General features: G+C 43.6%; 1 protein-coding gene across 2 annotated transcripts; it reads right to left on the bottom strand.

Annotated features, from left to right (window-relative positions):
- Positions 1-5,964: 5,964 nt before the first annotated feature.
- On the bottom strand, positions 5,965-16,361 carry MRPL46 (mitochondrial ribosomal protein L46). Of its 2 annotated transcripts, none has more exons than XM_081227038.1 (4): positions 16,088-16,361; positions 14,560-14,746; positions 13,629-13,802; positions 5,965-6,330 (listed from the first exon to the last, which is right to left on the bottom strand). In XM_081227038.1, the coding sequence occupies exons 1-4, from the start codon at positions 16,313-16,315 to the stop codon at positions 6,080-6,082; spliced, it is 840 nt and encodes a 279-aa protein (XP_081083164.1). In that variant the 5' UTR covers positions 16,316-16,361; the 3' UTR covers positions 5,965-6,079. The 2 variants fall into 2 exon arrangements, with proteins under 2 accessions (XP_081083164.1, XP_081083165.1); XM_081227039.1 differs by having other exon boundaries at positions 16,077-16,313.
- Positions 16,362-16,435: the final 74 nt, after the last annotated feature.

Here is a 16,435-nt window from a genome sequence, read left to right as displayed (position 1 = left end):
TTCGGGACCTGCCTTCAGTTGTCTGTATGCCATATGTAAAATCTACACTCACTACTGTAATCATCACTTATTCTTATTGGCTGAGGCTAGAATTACCCAACTTTAATCACTTAATCACTCTCATCACTGGCTTGACTTAGAGCTTTCCTAAAATGCAAATCTCTCACCTTAAAAAAAATGTTAATTTGTCACCTTTGAGGCCAAGCCTCCTTTGGGTATATTGGTTATTTGGGTATAAGCTTCATTGTTTGATAATTAGCTCCTGCCGATGGGAGTGTACTGGGAGCTACAGAAACAACTGGGAACCAAATGAATCCATAGAATCACATCATACTCTTATGAACTCAGACTATTATACTGCGACTTTTAAAGGGGAGACCAATAATCTGCCAATAGTGCAGGCATTTCCATCCACTACTGATGAGATTACTGCTCCCAGGGCTCCTGCTCTGGAACGAGCCTGAGATGGGTGAGGCAACTCCATTGTGTCCCGAGTGCCTATCCTTGTGTGAGCATCTCATAATGCTGAGTGTGATTATGAATCTCCTTCATATTCTCCCAAATTGCCGCAATACGGGCCTTTCCCGGGGAGGACATAGACCTGCAATCAATTGCCCCTCAGTGACAGGTACGGAAACCCTAGTATTTTATACAATACAGCCCCTAAACACAAGCCAACTGGTTAATCTTGTGCTCAACCAAATAAACCATGATTGGTTCCATCGCTGGGTGAAATACTGGCCATGTGGGGATTCCCCCAACAGACCTGTGTCAGTCACATATGTGACACCTTTCTAAGGGACAGTTCAATGGTAGCTTTAACTGTACATGATTTGTGACGTATGCACTGACTTTATTTGTTGTTTGTTTTGTTTCGTTGGCTGTGCCTTGCAGCTTCTGAGATCTTAGTTCCCTGACCAGGGATTGAACCCGGGGCCACAGCAATGAAAGCACTGAGTCCTAACCACTGGACTGCCAGGGAATTCCCTATGCACTGACTTTAGAATTCAGCCCCCACGTAAGATATGGCTCCACTGTAATAAGAGATCATGGGACTCATTTGCCTTTGGACAAAACAACTCCTGAGTTGTACTGGACAGTTAAGAATGTAAAACATTGTAAAATATCTCCCACATGTGCTGCACTCCAGCCCCACAGAACTTCTTTCAGACCTCTCCGGGCAGGCGCTCCCTCCCCACTCCTCCCCGGTTCACTCCTTCTCATCCTTCTGGTCTCAGCTTAGACTTGTCTGTCCAGGAGGTGTTCTCTGAGCCCCCGACTGACCGCGCTGGGCGCATAGCACACGTCCTCCCACAGCACAGCTCTATCTGCTGGTCGACGGGTCTGTCCCCTGCCCCCAGCCTCAGCACCAAACTGTCAGGAGGACATCGGCCGGGAGAACTTCGATCACCATTTTATCCCCAGTGCTTGGCAGTCAAAGCACCTTTTCCACACACATTTGTTGAATGGTGACTGGAATGTCTCAGGAACTCACTTTAATGTTTAATAATCTTAAATGTCAAGGAATTCTTCCCATGTTGTAATTTCCCAAAATTCCACGTGCTGCATTTCAAGCTCAGTGCCCTGTATACGTAAAATACACACTTGAAGACCATGACTCTCATCCTTCTCTTCTCCAAGTTCAACATCTTCAATCTCTTTAGTCTCAATTGTTCTCCACTCCAAATCCTCTTCATGTTCTCCCAAATTGCCCCCGTTCAGGCCTTTCCAGGGGTCCATGGGCCTGCAATAGGTTGCCCCTTGATAACAGGTGTGGGAATTCTGACACAAAGGTAATTGTCCAGGTAGCACGGGGCAGTGTTGGCTTTAGAATCACGCAGCTCTGGGTTCAAATCCTGGCTCCACTGCACGCTGGCTGTGGGACCTTCACAGAGTCCCCTCACCTCCCCAAGCTTGTCTGCCGATCAAAACACGGCGAAAGTAAAAGCTGCCACACAGGGCTAACACGAGAATCAAGAGAAGCAGAGTATGCGAACACCCGCGGCATCTGTCCTGGCCAGTGCATGTGCCACCCCAGAGGACCGGGCACTGAAGGCTCTGCGGAGCCTGGGAAAAGAAGCTTCTCCAAGGCAGCGGCCTAAGGCCAGGCCTGGTGAGGCTGCAGGGGACAAAGTGGTTGTCAGGCAAATCCTGCCACCTCGTGGTGCCCGTGCATAAGAGACCATCCTACCCGTCCTGAAGCCCTGCCTTACCCCCTCCGCCTCCAGCTGTCTTCTTATTCTGGGGGCGTCCTCTCCCCACTTCTCAGCTCTGCCACCCAAGGCTTCCTTACATGTCCTCCCAAGGCCCCTAGTCCCGGGGTGTTCTCAACTTTAACTACCAGTCCTGTCATCCTCAAAGACAGAGAGAGAGAGAGAGAGAGAGAGAGACAGAAAGAGAGAGAGGGAGGGAGGGAGGGAGGCGGGGGAGAGAGAGAGAGAGTGTGTGTGTGTGTGTGTGTTCCTTGCTGTGGGCTAGCAATGGCCTCCCCTTCCAGTGCCAGCCCCTCAGCTGCAGCAGTGACTCACTGTCTGGACCCATCCCTGAGTCTTTACAGAGGCACCTATTCTAGATACTTCTGGAAGCAAGGACAAGAACAGTTTCCTCCTTCATGTCCTGTGGTTTAAGCACTGACATTCCAAGGCAGGTGGGAAGTGACTGATGGCCTGAAGTGACTGGCTATAATCCAGGCTTCTAGGAAATAAAGCAGAGAAGGGCAGGGGGCCGAGGCTGCCCTAAGATTGCAGGCAAACAGGCTTTAACTTGCTGTGTGTGCTTGCAGCTTAGCGACCTGTGAGCTCTTAATAATTGGGCTGCTGACCCTTCCACTGTGCTCCTTTTCCCCCTGCTGGGGTAACGGGATTGGTCAGCCAGTCCATTCTGCTTTTAGTGCCCCCAAGCCTGTGCCCAACAGTAGCTCTGGATTTCCTGGCCCAGGGTGGGAATCATGCCCAGCCAGATGGATGTGGTTATGGGACTGACCTGCCATCCAATCACTCTGAGATGGGCTGATGGAATCCATCAATGTCCAAATTACCCATGTTCCTCTCCAAATGGGTCAGAAATGCTTGGCTGTCACGTGTATAACCTGGAAAAGGTGAGAATGGGAGTTGCAAAAGCTAAAGATGATACAGCTAAACTCCGGAGAATTTAGCAGCTTAAATATGTCGGAAGCAGGGAAACATTTACTGAGTGTTTATAATAAGCCATGCATGGTGCTAAGTACCCTTACATAAATTACCACATTACCTGAGAACCAGTATCATCTTCATCTTACAGATGACAAAAATTAAGAAAGGTTAAGAGCTAGTTTTGTACACAGATCTGGGTTCACATTACTAGAGAGTAACCCTAAGCAAGTTAACTAACCTTTCTGAGTTTATTTTCTCATCTATAAAATAGGAATAACTATGCTTGCCCTGCTGTTTTAAATAGAAACGTACATTGTAGGTACAGGTTCCAGCCCTAGTACCTGGCACTCAGGGGTCATTCCACTGTTGTAAATAGTGACAGTAGGTGTAATTTGCCTAAGGTCATAAAACAAATTCAAACCCAGGTTTTCTGATTTCCAAGTTCAGCGCTTCCAGGGAAAGAAGCTGATTCACTTGAATATGTCTTAGTATGGCTGTGAGGCAGGCCCTGCCCTAGGATTTGGAAGTTCAGTTAGGTGTGGGAGCCAGACCATTGTCCTATCAAGTGCTACGTGTAGAGACATGTTCAAGGTGCAGAAATGGCCCAGCAGGAGGTGACTCTTGAGGATACGTTATCAGGAAAACAAGTTTATAAAAGTGATATTTTCTCCATAGTCCCCACAAAGGGGAAAAACAAGTGACTGGAAATCATTGGGGAAGAAAATGACCAGGTGAGGGCTAAACTCCTGGAGGAGACTTCGAGTGAGGTGGTCTGTTTTACAGGTTAAACAAACACACACACACACACACACAGCAGCAGCATTTCTCTTAGAGCACACAAACACACCTCAAACTGCAACTCCTAACACCCACATCACACACAATATTCCTTCCTCCTCTCACTGTTTTCTTTAAGGACATCACTTAAAATACAGAGATCACCACCTTTTACTTTGTTCCATGGCAATATTTCCCCCAAGGAGACACTAGAAATAGTTTTTTGGTTAGCTTGGCAGCCAATGGACAATTCAGGTTGGCACTCAGCATATGCGGTCATTTCTACTATAATGCCAAAAAATACTTGCATTCTGCAAAATCACACTCCCCAAATAACAGGGCTTCTGGGGAAAGGGGATTGGGGCAGACCACTCAAAACCTCCAGAATTTTGTAGCCAGGACACTAACAAAACAGAATGCAGCCCCACATGATGCTAACACAGTTAAACCTCCACTGGCATGTACACTGGTCCCTTACAGCCTGAAATCCTAGGGTTCTTTTCTTCCTGAGATGTAGGGTCTTTGAGATGCAGGTCCTAGCAGAGACTAGTTCCATCAAAATCAAAAATGTGATCCAGGCCAGGGCTTTCTTCATCAGTTTTGTAAAACAAAGCAGGATTGCGGGGGTAGGGAGTGGTCTTCCTTTCCAGTTTCCCCAGACAGCCTAACATAGTGGAAAAGCTAGTGGTGAGTCTTGAAACTACTAAACTAGCCACTACTTGCAATAAAGAAAGTCACTTCTACACAATTTTCAGCTTTTTTCTTAAGGCATTCTATCCTTTCCCTGATCTCTTCAAAATATTAAAGACTGGGGAAAACCTCACAGGAAGCAACCTAATTCCAGGTTATCCTGACACCATTTCTCTACTTGCCAATTTTATATATGCTATTTCCTTTTAAAGAAACAACCCTGCAACAAAACAGACCATCTTATGAATGACCATTAAGATTCTGGTATCAACTCCACACCAAGCAATTCTGTGACACCAGCTAGATGTCCTACAATTCAACTCAATTTTGACACTATCTACCTGAAGAAAGCATCGGCTCCCACAGGTTAAGGGCTCCATCCTACCAGACTCCTCCTCTCCCCCCTTAGGTGTCAACCACAAGTCCAAGTGGTCACTTGTGCTTCTGACCAACTGGTTATAAATCAGAGGTTCCAAGGACTCCCCCTTGTGTGCAATTAATTTGCTAGAGGCCAGACTGTTTAACCCAGAAGGCCTTCTGAGAGGAAACCAGGAAGTTTGATAGGATCCAGGACTGCAGTCTTGCTACTGGAACCACGATTCTGGGCAGAAAGAAGCATGCCTGAGACCCTCCCTCCCTTCCCCTCATTTTAGCAAATGCTCACTGAGTGCCCTCCATTGTGCCAGGCACCGGGCCCAGCGGTGACCCAAGCAACCTGGTGAGGGGTCAAGAGCCCCAACCCAGAGGCAAGAGATCAGCAGTCTCCTCCTGCACCATCAGTGACCTGCAGTAAGACTCTCAACCAATCACACCTGGCCACGACACCCACCCACCTTTTCTAAGATGGGAGATAACAGGCTGACCCTGCTTATTTCACATGACTGTTTCAAAACATGTAAGAAGTGATTATATTCTGTTTAAATATAAAATGCTTTAAAAAAAAAAAGAATGAATGAAAATAGGAAGGGAGAGAAGGAGGGAGGAAGGGAAAGGGAAGGAAAGGAAAGGAAAGCAAAGCAAAGAAAACAAGGAAGGAATCATTTCCTAGGCTAGATTGATACATTCTCATATCAAGGAGAAAGGGAGAGAAATACAAAACAGAAAATGACTAAGAAACTACATGGTAGTAGGTTTTTTTTTTCAGGGGCCTAGAAGCTTTCACAGAACTCAAGGCTTTTAGAAGGTTGATTCACTTCCTTCCGTTCTTTCTTCCTGGGTCCATGAAGCCAGTTGATTCACTACAAAGTAATACAATACTACTCAATTATGAGCATGGGAAAAAAAGGGAAAGGCACCTTAAGAGACAGTTCTCTCTTGACAGAAAGAAGCCAGTAGTCCTCAAAGAGCAAATCAACAGAGACCCACACAATGATAAACTTGTTTATTTCTCAGAATTTAGTTTGCTGCTTGACATTCCCTGCAGAGAAGAGGCAACCCAACGTCCTTGAGGCCCGATTGCAGACCTGTCTGAGCATTGTCCATCAGAGATCCAAGAGAAACCGCCTAACCTGGGCCAGGTATTTTGGTTTCAAATAGTCACCCAGCTCCTCTTTACTGACCCACACATGATGGCCCTTCTTCCCAGCCTCGAAAAAGTCTCCAGTTAGCAGCAGTGCTTTGAAGAAGAATATTTTGGCCCCGAGGCTGCTCTCTGTCCGCATTGCCTGGGGGAACTTGAACTTGTAGTGGCCACAGGGTGCATTTCCCAGGAACTTGGCTTCCATGTTGTTCTCTGAGAAGGGGGGAACAGAATTGGAAGATGAGGATACATCCACCTGTTTACTATGGCGCCCGAACTTATTGGGGGTCTCGGTGAGAGCCACTTCCAGCCTGAGGTAAAAGCAATCCCTGAGAGTGAGAACTAGGGTCATTCCTGAAGACGCTTGTCTCCTCTCAATCCAAAGGTTCCTGGCCCATAGGCTCCAGATTCACTGGGTCCATTCCTCATGCCAAGCTACTGCTCTCAGACAGAAGTCAGCGATGCAGCCCAAATATCACTACCTGGGAGTCAGAGCACCGAGCTTCTAGACTCAGCCCTGTCACCATCTGTTGATGAAGGACCAAGACACTTGGTATCTGTAAAGCAAAGTTCGTTAGGCTTTTAAACGCAATGTCATGTGGAAAGTATAAAAAGGACCCAATTTGACTGCTGCAGGGTGAAAACCAAAGTTAAAAGGCAAAGACAGATGGACAGACAACATCTGCAATCTACAACAATGGGTTAATAACCCCAACCCAGCATTTCAAAGGATGGGAAAATGATGGATTAATTACTAAATGGCATTGGGAGAATGGGCTAGCTAAAAGGAAAAAATAAAGCTGGATCTCAACCTCACTCCTCACATCAAAATTGACACCATATAGGTCAAAGATTTAACAGTAAGTTAAAATTTTCATAAATGGTTTGTTCATTCTGGATTGATGGTTTCATAAAGGTTTAATATTTTCTGAATTTTTCTGTATTTAAAAATTTTTCACAAAGAAAAAAGAAACCATAAGAGTACCATAAAAAAAATGTGGGATATTTTCTGTATCATTTTTGAGAGGGGAATTCCTAACCAAGACACAAAATTCAAAAATCTAAAACAGAAAAAACATTTATCTACATAAAAATTAAAATCTTTCTGCAAGGAAAAACGAAGCATACAAAAGTCACAGACAAAATGACAAACTAGGAAAAATATTTTCAACACATTCAACAAAGGACTATCTTAAGGTATAAGTAGTACTTAGAAATCAATGAGGAAAAAAATAACTCTAAAAGAAAAATGAACCATGCATATGAACAAGAAGTTCACATGAAAATAATTATCCATGAACTATAAACTCACAAAAAGATGCTCAATCTTATTAATAATTCAAGAAATACAAATTTATTTCTATTTGTAGAAATAAAATTTATTTCTATTTGTACAAATTTATTTTCTATTTGATGTGTAAAACACATCATTATTGCCGAAGTTCAAAAACTTTGAGCTGCAACATCACTAATAACTAGAGAAATGCAAATCAAAACTACAATGAGGTATCACCTCACACAGGTTAGAATGCCCATCATGAAAAAATCTACAAACAATAAATGCCAGAGACGGTGTGGAGAAAAGGGAAGCCTCTTGCACTGCTGGTGGGAATGTAAATTGATACAGCCACTACGGAGAACAGTATGGAGGTTCCTTAAAAAACTAAAAACAGAATTACCATATGACCCAGCAATCCCACTACTGGGCATATACCCAGAGAAAACCACAATTCAAAAAGACACATGCACCCCAATGTTCATTGCAGCACTATTTATAATAGCCAGGTCATGGAAGCAACCTAAATGTCCACTGACAGGCGAATGGATAAAGAAGATGTGGTACATATATACGATGGAATATGACTCAGCCATTAAAAGGAACAAAATTGGGTCATTTGTAGAGACGTGGATGGACCTAAAGACTGTCATACAGAGTGAAACAAGCCAGAAAGTGAAAAACAAATATCATATATTAACACATACATGTGGAATCTAGAAAAATGGTACAGATGAACCAGTTTGCAAGGCAGAGATAGAGACACAGATGTAGAGAACAGACGTATGGACACCGAGGGGAGAAAGGGGGAGTGGGATGTATTGGGAGATTGGGACTGACATATATATACACGAATATGTATAAAATAGACAACTAATGAGAATCTGCTGTGTAGCACAGGGAACTCCACTTCGCTGTACAGCAGAAGCTAACACAACATTGTAAAACAACTATATCCCAATTAAAAAAAAATAAGTAAATTAATTTAATTTAATTTAATTAAAAAAAAAAAACTTTGAGCTGTACACTGCTTGTCAAGGGTAAGGGAAAACTGGGATCTCTCAAACATACTGTGGGAGTGTAATTAGTACAAGTGCTATATTTGGTGAGAGATACCAGTTTTAATTATACAAACCCTTTGATTTAGCAACTCTGCTTCTAGAATTCATCCGCCTGGATATAGTTATTTGCCCATGTGAGCACAGAGGAGTGTACACAGATGTTCAATGCAGCTTTGCTTGTAAAAGCAATACACTGGTTAAACAAACCGCAGCACAAACATATATGAAATATTACACTGGCTTTGAAAGTGTAAGATATGTCTTCACCTGCTGATATAGAGATATGCTTAAAAGCTGTGTATAAGAAGAGAAAGGAAGGTATGTAACCATGTATATCCCACTGTGTGGAAAAAAGGAACAGATAAAATATGTATGTGCTTGCAGTTTCTAAAAGGATACACAAAGTGTTCGTGGTGATTGCCTCTAAGATGGGAAAATTACATATTACTTCTTATAGTACTACATTTACCAGACACTGTTTGATATTTTTTCACCATATACAATGAATTGCTTTTCTGAATATTTCAAACAATAACAACAGCATCAGCATTAGATGAGGAATTCATGTATGATGTGAAATCACCTACAATACAAAATGTCAGCAGTGGGGGTCTGTGGGTGGTGGAATTATACTGGCATGTTTCTTTATACTTTTCTGTATTTTCCACTTAATTCAATGAATACATATTACTTTTCTATAATCTGGGGAAATGGATTGAATGTAATTAAATCAGAAAGAAAAAAACAGTTCATTACAAACATGAGCAAAGAATCTGAACAGGCGGTTCACAGAAGAAGAAATACAAATAGCCATATGAAATATATGAACATATGAAAAGATGATCAATTAGCAATCAGGAAACTGCTAATCCAAAAGAGATCATTTTTTTTTACTGATTGGACAGGCAAAAATTTTAAAGACAGACTATTTCACATGTTGGTGAGGTCTAGATAAACAGGCACTCCTATACCCCACTCCTGAAAATGTCACATGCTATGTACGTTCTGAAGGACACTTGGGTGGCACCTATCAAAAACGTAAATGTGTCCATCCTTGACCGTTAATTCCACCTCTAGGAATTCCATCTTGCAGAACTACTCGGGAAGTGCACCAAAGGGGAGGAAAGGAATAGACTTTGACTGTTTTATATTTATACTTTTATACTGCTTGAGCTTTTCTTTGCCATTTTAATTATTTTATTTACGATTTTAATGAATTTGAAATAAATCAACATATTTTATTTGCACCTATAAAATACTAATATATCCTTTCACACTTATTTATGGCAATGGGAATGTTCAAAGGAGGAAAGCGTGGTGCCAAGGGGAGCCCCTTTCCACGTGGTGCACGGCAGGTGGAGCTGAGCACCAGTCGTGAACATGCAGGACTGACCGAGGGAAGATAAGCATCTGAGTCCAACGATCCTGGCAAGAAACCCAGCTGCCAGCTCTTGCATGATGGCTAAGGAAACCGAGAACGCAGCAAAAGCCCCTCCCATTCCATTCTGTCTTGCTCCCTCTCCTGCAGGCCACACAGGTCGCTCTCGGGAAAGGATCAAGGGGGGGCACACTGGCTGCTGACGTTTCATTAGCAGGTACTTACGCTGGTGGCAGAGCCAGAAAAGTGGCTGTGCACTTATACAACCAGATCATTTACTCAACAAACATTCAGCAAGTACCTACTGTGTGCCAGATACTTTGCTGAGAGTTGGGATGACTGAGAGGGATAGATAGTATTCATATTTTCAAGGGAGTCAGAATTCTGGCTGGGGAGGGACAACGTGTTAATAAACAATTAAACGGCAATGGAATACGTGAAGAGCATCTTCTCCACAAGGACATAAGCTCCCAGGAAGCATGGGTAGTGTTCTGTTCATCACTGTGACCCCACTGCCTGGAGAGCGTCCAGCAAATGGTAGGCAGAGAGTAAATGTTTGCTGCATAAACTGAGTAAGGGCACACACAAGTGCTATGGGAGCCTAGAGGGAGGAGTAGCTCTCTCTACCCAGAAGGTTCCACCACAGAAGGTAGAATGTACTGAGCAGTCAGACTAGGGAGGAGTAAAGCATTCCAGTCAGGGACCAGCAGGTCCCAAAACAGGGACGTGTGAAAAACCACATTATTCATGGGATGCAAAAGGTTTGCTAGGTTAGAACTTGGAATATACATTAATGAGTGGCAAGATGGAAGACTGATGAGCTCGGGACCAGAGCAAAAAGGATTTGTAGGCCCTGCTTGAAAGTCTGCTTTTATGGGGAATCTTTCAAGAATTTGAGGCAGAGAAGTAACAAGGGATTTGTGTTTTAGAAGGCTCATTCTGGCAGCACTGAAGAGGACAACACAAAAGCAAGGGGGAACTCACTTGGCATCTACCTCAATAGTCCAGTGTAGCGGTTCTCAACCACTGTGATTCCACTCCCCACGTAATGTCTGGCAGTGTCGAGAGACACTTTTGGTTGTCACACTAGTGGGAATGTAGATGGGTTAGTGCTACTGGCATCTAGCAGGTAGAGGCCAGAGATGTTGCTAAACAGCCTACAAGGCACAGAAGCCCCCACAAAAAATTATCCTGCCTCAAATTTCAATAGTGCCAAGGCTGAGAAAATCTGGACTAGTGAGAAGTGAAAAGGGTCCCAGAAAAGCTGCAGGAATAAAGAGGGGACTATTTAGAACAGACCAGATGGGACTCAAGAACTTATGGATGTTGGAATGAGGTCAAGGATAACTCTGAGGTTTCTAGTTGGTAAGTGGTGATGACAATAAGCAAGCCTGCAAGGACAAAAAGAGAAGCAGGCTGAGAGATTGGCAGGAGCATCAATTTTGAATGTAGTAAATTTTAAAATCTCTGTGAGGGTGAGGGAGAGCACAGGGACGCCATCTGCCAGCCTCTGTCCCCGCAGGATATTTCCACAGGCCCCCAGATGTGTGCTGAATTGGATGCCTGTTCCCCCAGATCGATGCTTTATGTTAAACAAACAAGCCTCTTTCATAGAAAGTCTGGGTGTTTTTCAGTTGGCTGCCTCTGCACTGGGCTCTGGGGTAGAACCTAAATCACAGGTCTGTCAGGGATTAACAAAGATTGTCAAATACTGAACAAAATGGAACAAAGGATGATAACAACCAAGGTATCTTCCTCAAGATGATACCAGATGGCCAAGAAATGAAAATTCTCATTTTCAAAGAGACCCAAAATTCAAAGTCAATTTTAGAAGGCAGTGGGTTACCTAGAAACAGGTTCTGCAAAACTGAGTACTTCTTCAGGATCTGAAGTATGAATGAGCTGAGGAGAAAATCAAGTGTGGACAGACCATATTCTAGATGCGACAGAACTAAAGAAATTCCATATCCTCTAAGTTCTTAGCACAAAAATGCTGCTTTAAAAAAAAAAAGAAAAAGAAAAAGGGAGGGGGAGTAACTGTGCAAAGCAAAAGATTCATACTATGCAGAGGCACACAAAAAAAAATCCACTTCCTGAAGAATCCATAAATTATAAGAATCAGAAATGTAGGAAAAGAGAAAACCAGGGACTTCCCTGGTGGCACAGTGGTTAAGAATCCGCCTGCCAATGCAGGGGACACAGGTTCAAGCCCTGGTCCGGGAAGATCCCACATGCCGCAGAGCAACTAAGCCCATGTGCCACAGCTACTGAGCCCACGTGCCACAAATACTGAGCCCACATGCCTAGAGCCCGTGCTCCACAACAAGAGAAGCCACCGCAATGAGAAGCCCACACACCACAACGAAGAGTAGCCCCCACTCACCACAACTAGAGAAAGCCCACACACAGCAACGAAGACCCAATGCAGCCAAAAAATTAATTAATTAATTAACTTTTTTAAAAAAGAGAGAAAACCAAACAGCTAATCCTGATAATTTTTATGACAAGAAACCATGAACAATAAATAATGAAGCTTTCAGTGTCATAAAAACTGAAGCACCTTTTAATGTAAGTATTGATTACCAGAATCCCACTGGAACGAATAGTATCACTGGTGTTGAGTGGAGAGACAGAAATGCCTGCAGGGAAGGCGAGTAGGACCTATTAAGCCAATAGGACCCCTCATAGCTACACCCTATAATGACAAAATATTTTACAATACTGGGCCCCAAAGAAGATCTGGGCCAATTAAACCAAAAAAAAAAGTACTAGAATCACCTACTCCTATGGAGAATGCACAGCTGTAGAAACCAGGAGGTGAATGTTTTGCACTCTGTTGGGAAGACAAGTTTTAGTGATCAGAAGCAGAAACTCTCCATCCTTCAAGTATGACAGCAGTTGTAATTCATTGAGTACAGGAACTATGAAGAAGCCGCTACTAAACAACATCAGGTCCATTCAAATAGGGAGATGGGAGGAAGACAGCATCTACAGCCAAACTCTTGAGCCTCGTAGAAGAGATGATGGCCAGCCAGGACGATCCACTTAGCCAACCCAGCAGCTTTACCAACCTCCCCGGGCTCAGAACGAGTATGACAAGAGTCTTTGTGAAGAAACAAGCCAGTGACTAGACCTCCTACTTTCCCTTTAGAATAAAATGCAGCCACTGTGGATATTATTATTTGGAGAATGAAAAAACAGATTTTAGGGGGAAAAAAAAATCAACCCACACAAAGAATGGGAAAAAATATGGAGTCAGATAAAGCAACTACCTTTTACAAGTGAAAGAATTTTTTCTTCTGCCATCAATAAAACCAATGTGTTATTTTTTTTAAAAGAAAAGAAAATAGTTTAAAAGAAATAAAATAAAAATAAAATTTAAAAATCTCCGTGCCAGGACTTCGCTGGTGGTCCAGTGGGTAAGACTCCCTGCTCCCAACGCAGGGGGCCTGGGTTTGATCCCTGGTCAGGGAGCTAGGTCCCACATGCATGCTGCAACTAAGAAGTCTGCATGCCACAACTAAGAAGCCCTCATGCCACAACTAAAGATCCCGCGTGCCACAAATGAGACCCGGCGCAGCCAAAATAAATAAATATTAAAAAAAAAAAAATCTCAGTGGCACAAAGACTCTCACTTGATCTAAGATCTTTTTCTAGCTGAAATTTTATAAATATCAAAGTTTCCATTAACCTTCCAACCTCCTACCCTTAAAGCCAGGCCCACAGTCAGCCTGCAAATCCTCAGGGTGAGTCTGAAGTGTGTCTTGTGGGGTTTAGAGGGAGACAGAGAACTCACCTGAGAGTGTGGCCAGGGTTCGTTCAGCTGTTCGGCGGAGGGTCTCTCCGGGCTGCCACTCTGCCTGGGGCAGCATCCAAACGTCCTGGTCTCCAAGCTTCTCTTTGATCAACAGAATGAGGTTCCTGTCTAGCTTCCGGTGCAGTGAGGTTCGGTCATTCTTTACATCGGCTTCTGTGAAGAAAAGAGGGGGTCACAGGAGACAAGAGGACCGTGTTCTGCCAGAGCCAAGAAGATTAGAGTTGTAGAGTCCTCCTTTAAGGTAGAGCCACAACCTCTGCCCTCAAAGAACTTATAATCAAATTAGAACCCTGACCCGTCTCTCTAACTCTGACCTCTCTCAGGACAGTCTCACAATCTTGAGGAAACTAAAATTTAACAAGAAGAAACCAAAAGCTGAACTCCTCCTTTGAAGAGCCAAACACAAAGTACTTTGAGCCTCTGGAAAAGAAGCAATACCCGGACACTACTATTTCATCGGTCTTGACACTGTTACTGACTTAACCAGCCCCTACTTTCTCTGTTCTTCAGTCTTCATCGTGAAATAAGAATAAAAGAACTCAACCCCCTGCTTTGGGAGGGATTTCAGATAAAATACAGGAAACTAGTGGGAAACACTTAATTTACCCCACTCTTAGTCCCAAACTAGGAGTTAAACCCAGATAACATTCCTGAGGCTTAACTGAAACAGATAAGGCTACCCCAATACCTTTACATCCCACTCAAAAAATAACATAGACCTTGAAAAAATTATATTAGGGTGGATGTGAGGAACAGGGAAAAGAATTTCTTTTTCTCCCACATGAAAGAAGTTCTATCATTTGAAATTATTTGTTACTAAAAACACAAGCAGGGGTTAAGCAAGAATCCTTTGTTTGGGAACCAGAATACCCCCTTTTCTACCTCTAACTGGCCTGAAAAGACCACAAACCTGTTATTCGAGCTCCAGGTTTGAACTGTAGGAATTTCTGCTCCCACGTGTCTTCCAAATCCTGTAAGAGCAATATATTCTGCTCATCTTCTTCACCATAAAGGTCACCTTTCTTCTTTGCCAGTTGCTGGGCTTCATCCAAAGCACGAAGCTCATGGTCTGAATACAGGCTTCTCTCTATCTCGATCTGGGAAAATTAAAAGAGCAAAAATCTACCCCAAACTGGGAAAATTAAAAGGACAAAAAAACAAAATAAAACAGAGCTACAGTGCACTTGACAGACTCAGAAGTTTACCATCCAACAGACATACAACCAAAACACCACAGAGAAAACAGAGAAAAAAAGATCACCTGCACTTTGGGCTTGAGTTATATTTACTAAAACATTAGAATGTGTTTGGAAGTCAAGACTGCCACAAAGAACAGAGGACTAGGACAGGCATTGCCTGCCCACTTACCTCCCTCCAGTCAGACCAGTCCTTGATTAGAATCTCACTCACCATGAACGTTCCTGCTTCAGGGAGTTTACAGATGCCTTTCCTTCTTCCTAGAAAGTTTTCCCTCATGCTCTCCTGGGAGATCCCTACTCATCCTTCACATCTCAATTTAAATATCACTTTTTAAAAAATATCACTTTCTTAAGAAAAATATTCTATGACACCTCCCATTAAAATCAAATTAATGTCCCTGTTAAACACTATTACAGTTCCCTGTGTTTTCCTTTACAACACTTACCAAAGACTTCAATTCCATCATCATGTGGTTATTTGGTTATTGGCTGATGCCCCCTAAACCAAACTGAAGTGCTCTGAGAACCACAGCTATGTGTGTCTCATTCACCACTGCATCCCTAGCACTTAGCAGTGTCTGTACAAAGTGGGTCCTAAATGATTATCTATAAAGCTATTAATAAAATGTTTGCAGAGTAAATTAATAAGCCAAGTAAAAAGGAAAGGAGTGAAGTTTTTATCTCTCAGTAGCCAAGACAAAAACGTCTCAGGTTCTGGGGAAACATAATATCCTTTAATCACTGTGGGGATTTAAGACCCTCATAGCAACTACACCGTTTTTGCCCATGTCTCTTCACTTGCCCCTCACACAAACAGACTTTATCACAGACATCTTACGGATGTGCCCGTTGCCTTTTCCTTACGCTCATCACATAACAAAGTCTTTCTCCTCTCTAAACTGTCAACTACTTATGATAAGGGCTGAATCCGTCTTGTTCACCATCGCATACCCAGTATATTGACTGAAAAAGGAAAGCATCTCCAAAGAGTTGACGATAACAACAGAAAAGATCAATGAAGACGAAGTACCTTTTATTGAACGCGTACTACGTACCACACGAACCCAGTAAGGTAGGCACCATTTTGCAGGTAAGTATACTGAAGCTCAGAGAAGTGAAGTAAATTGCCCAAAGTCACACAAACTAATCTGTGGCGGAATCGGGATCAAACGCAAGTCAGCGTGCCTCTACTGCTTTCCCAACTGCACCCAGAAGCGACGACCCGCACCTCAATCCCACCTGCTGTAGCAGAGCCTCCATCTCTTCCTGCAATGGGGTCAGCGGCTTCGAGACCAGCGGTGGCCGCTGCAGGCACAACGCGCCCAGCAAGCGCCATGGAGACGCGCTGCTCGAGGGTGCGGCCGCAAGGGCCAAGCTGCGAGAACCCAGGCTACGGGTCCAGGGGCCCTCGAACCGCCGCCAGCCCCTCGCCACCCCTAATCCAGTCAGCCTTACGGGCCCCGCCATCAGCGAAGCTTCCCACAATGTACCGCGGCTCCCAGAGAGGTCCTGGGCCAATCCTATATTCCCACAAGGCAGTGCGGCCACAGCATGACGGGAAGAGCTAGGCTCCCCGGAACTAGTAGA

The sequence above is a fragment of the Mesoplodon bidens genome (assembly GCF_964165515.1).
Source record: "Mesoplodon bidens genome assembly, chromosome: 3".
Lineage (NCBI taxonomy): Eukaryota > Metazoa > Chordata > Mammalia > Artiodactyla > Ziphiidae > Mesoplodon > Mesoplodon bidens.
This window is presented reverse-complemented; position numbering and strand designations above follow the sequence as displayed.

Excerpts from the sequence above, each read along its gene's own strand:
- MRPL46 (XM_081227038.1), bottom strand. The coding sequence starts at position 16,315 with ATGGCGGGGCCCGTAAGGCTGACTGGATTAGGGGTGGCGAGGGGCTGG. Across the intron at positions 13,803-14,559 it reads ACCTGGAGCTCGAATAACAG|AAGCCGATGTAAAGAATGAC; the intron begins GTTTGTGGTCTT and ends TTTTCTTCACAG. Across the intron at positions 6,331-13,628 it reads AACCCTGGCCACACTCTCAG|AGAACAACATGGAAGCCAAG; the intron begins GTGAGTTCTCTG and ends CCCCCTTCTCAG.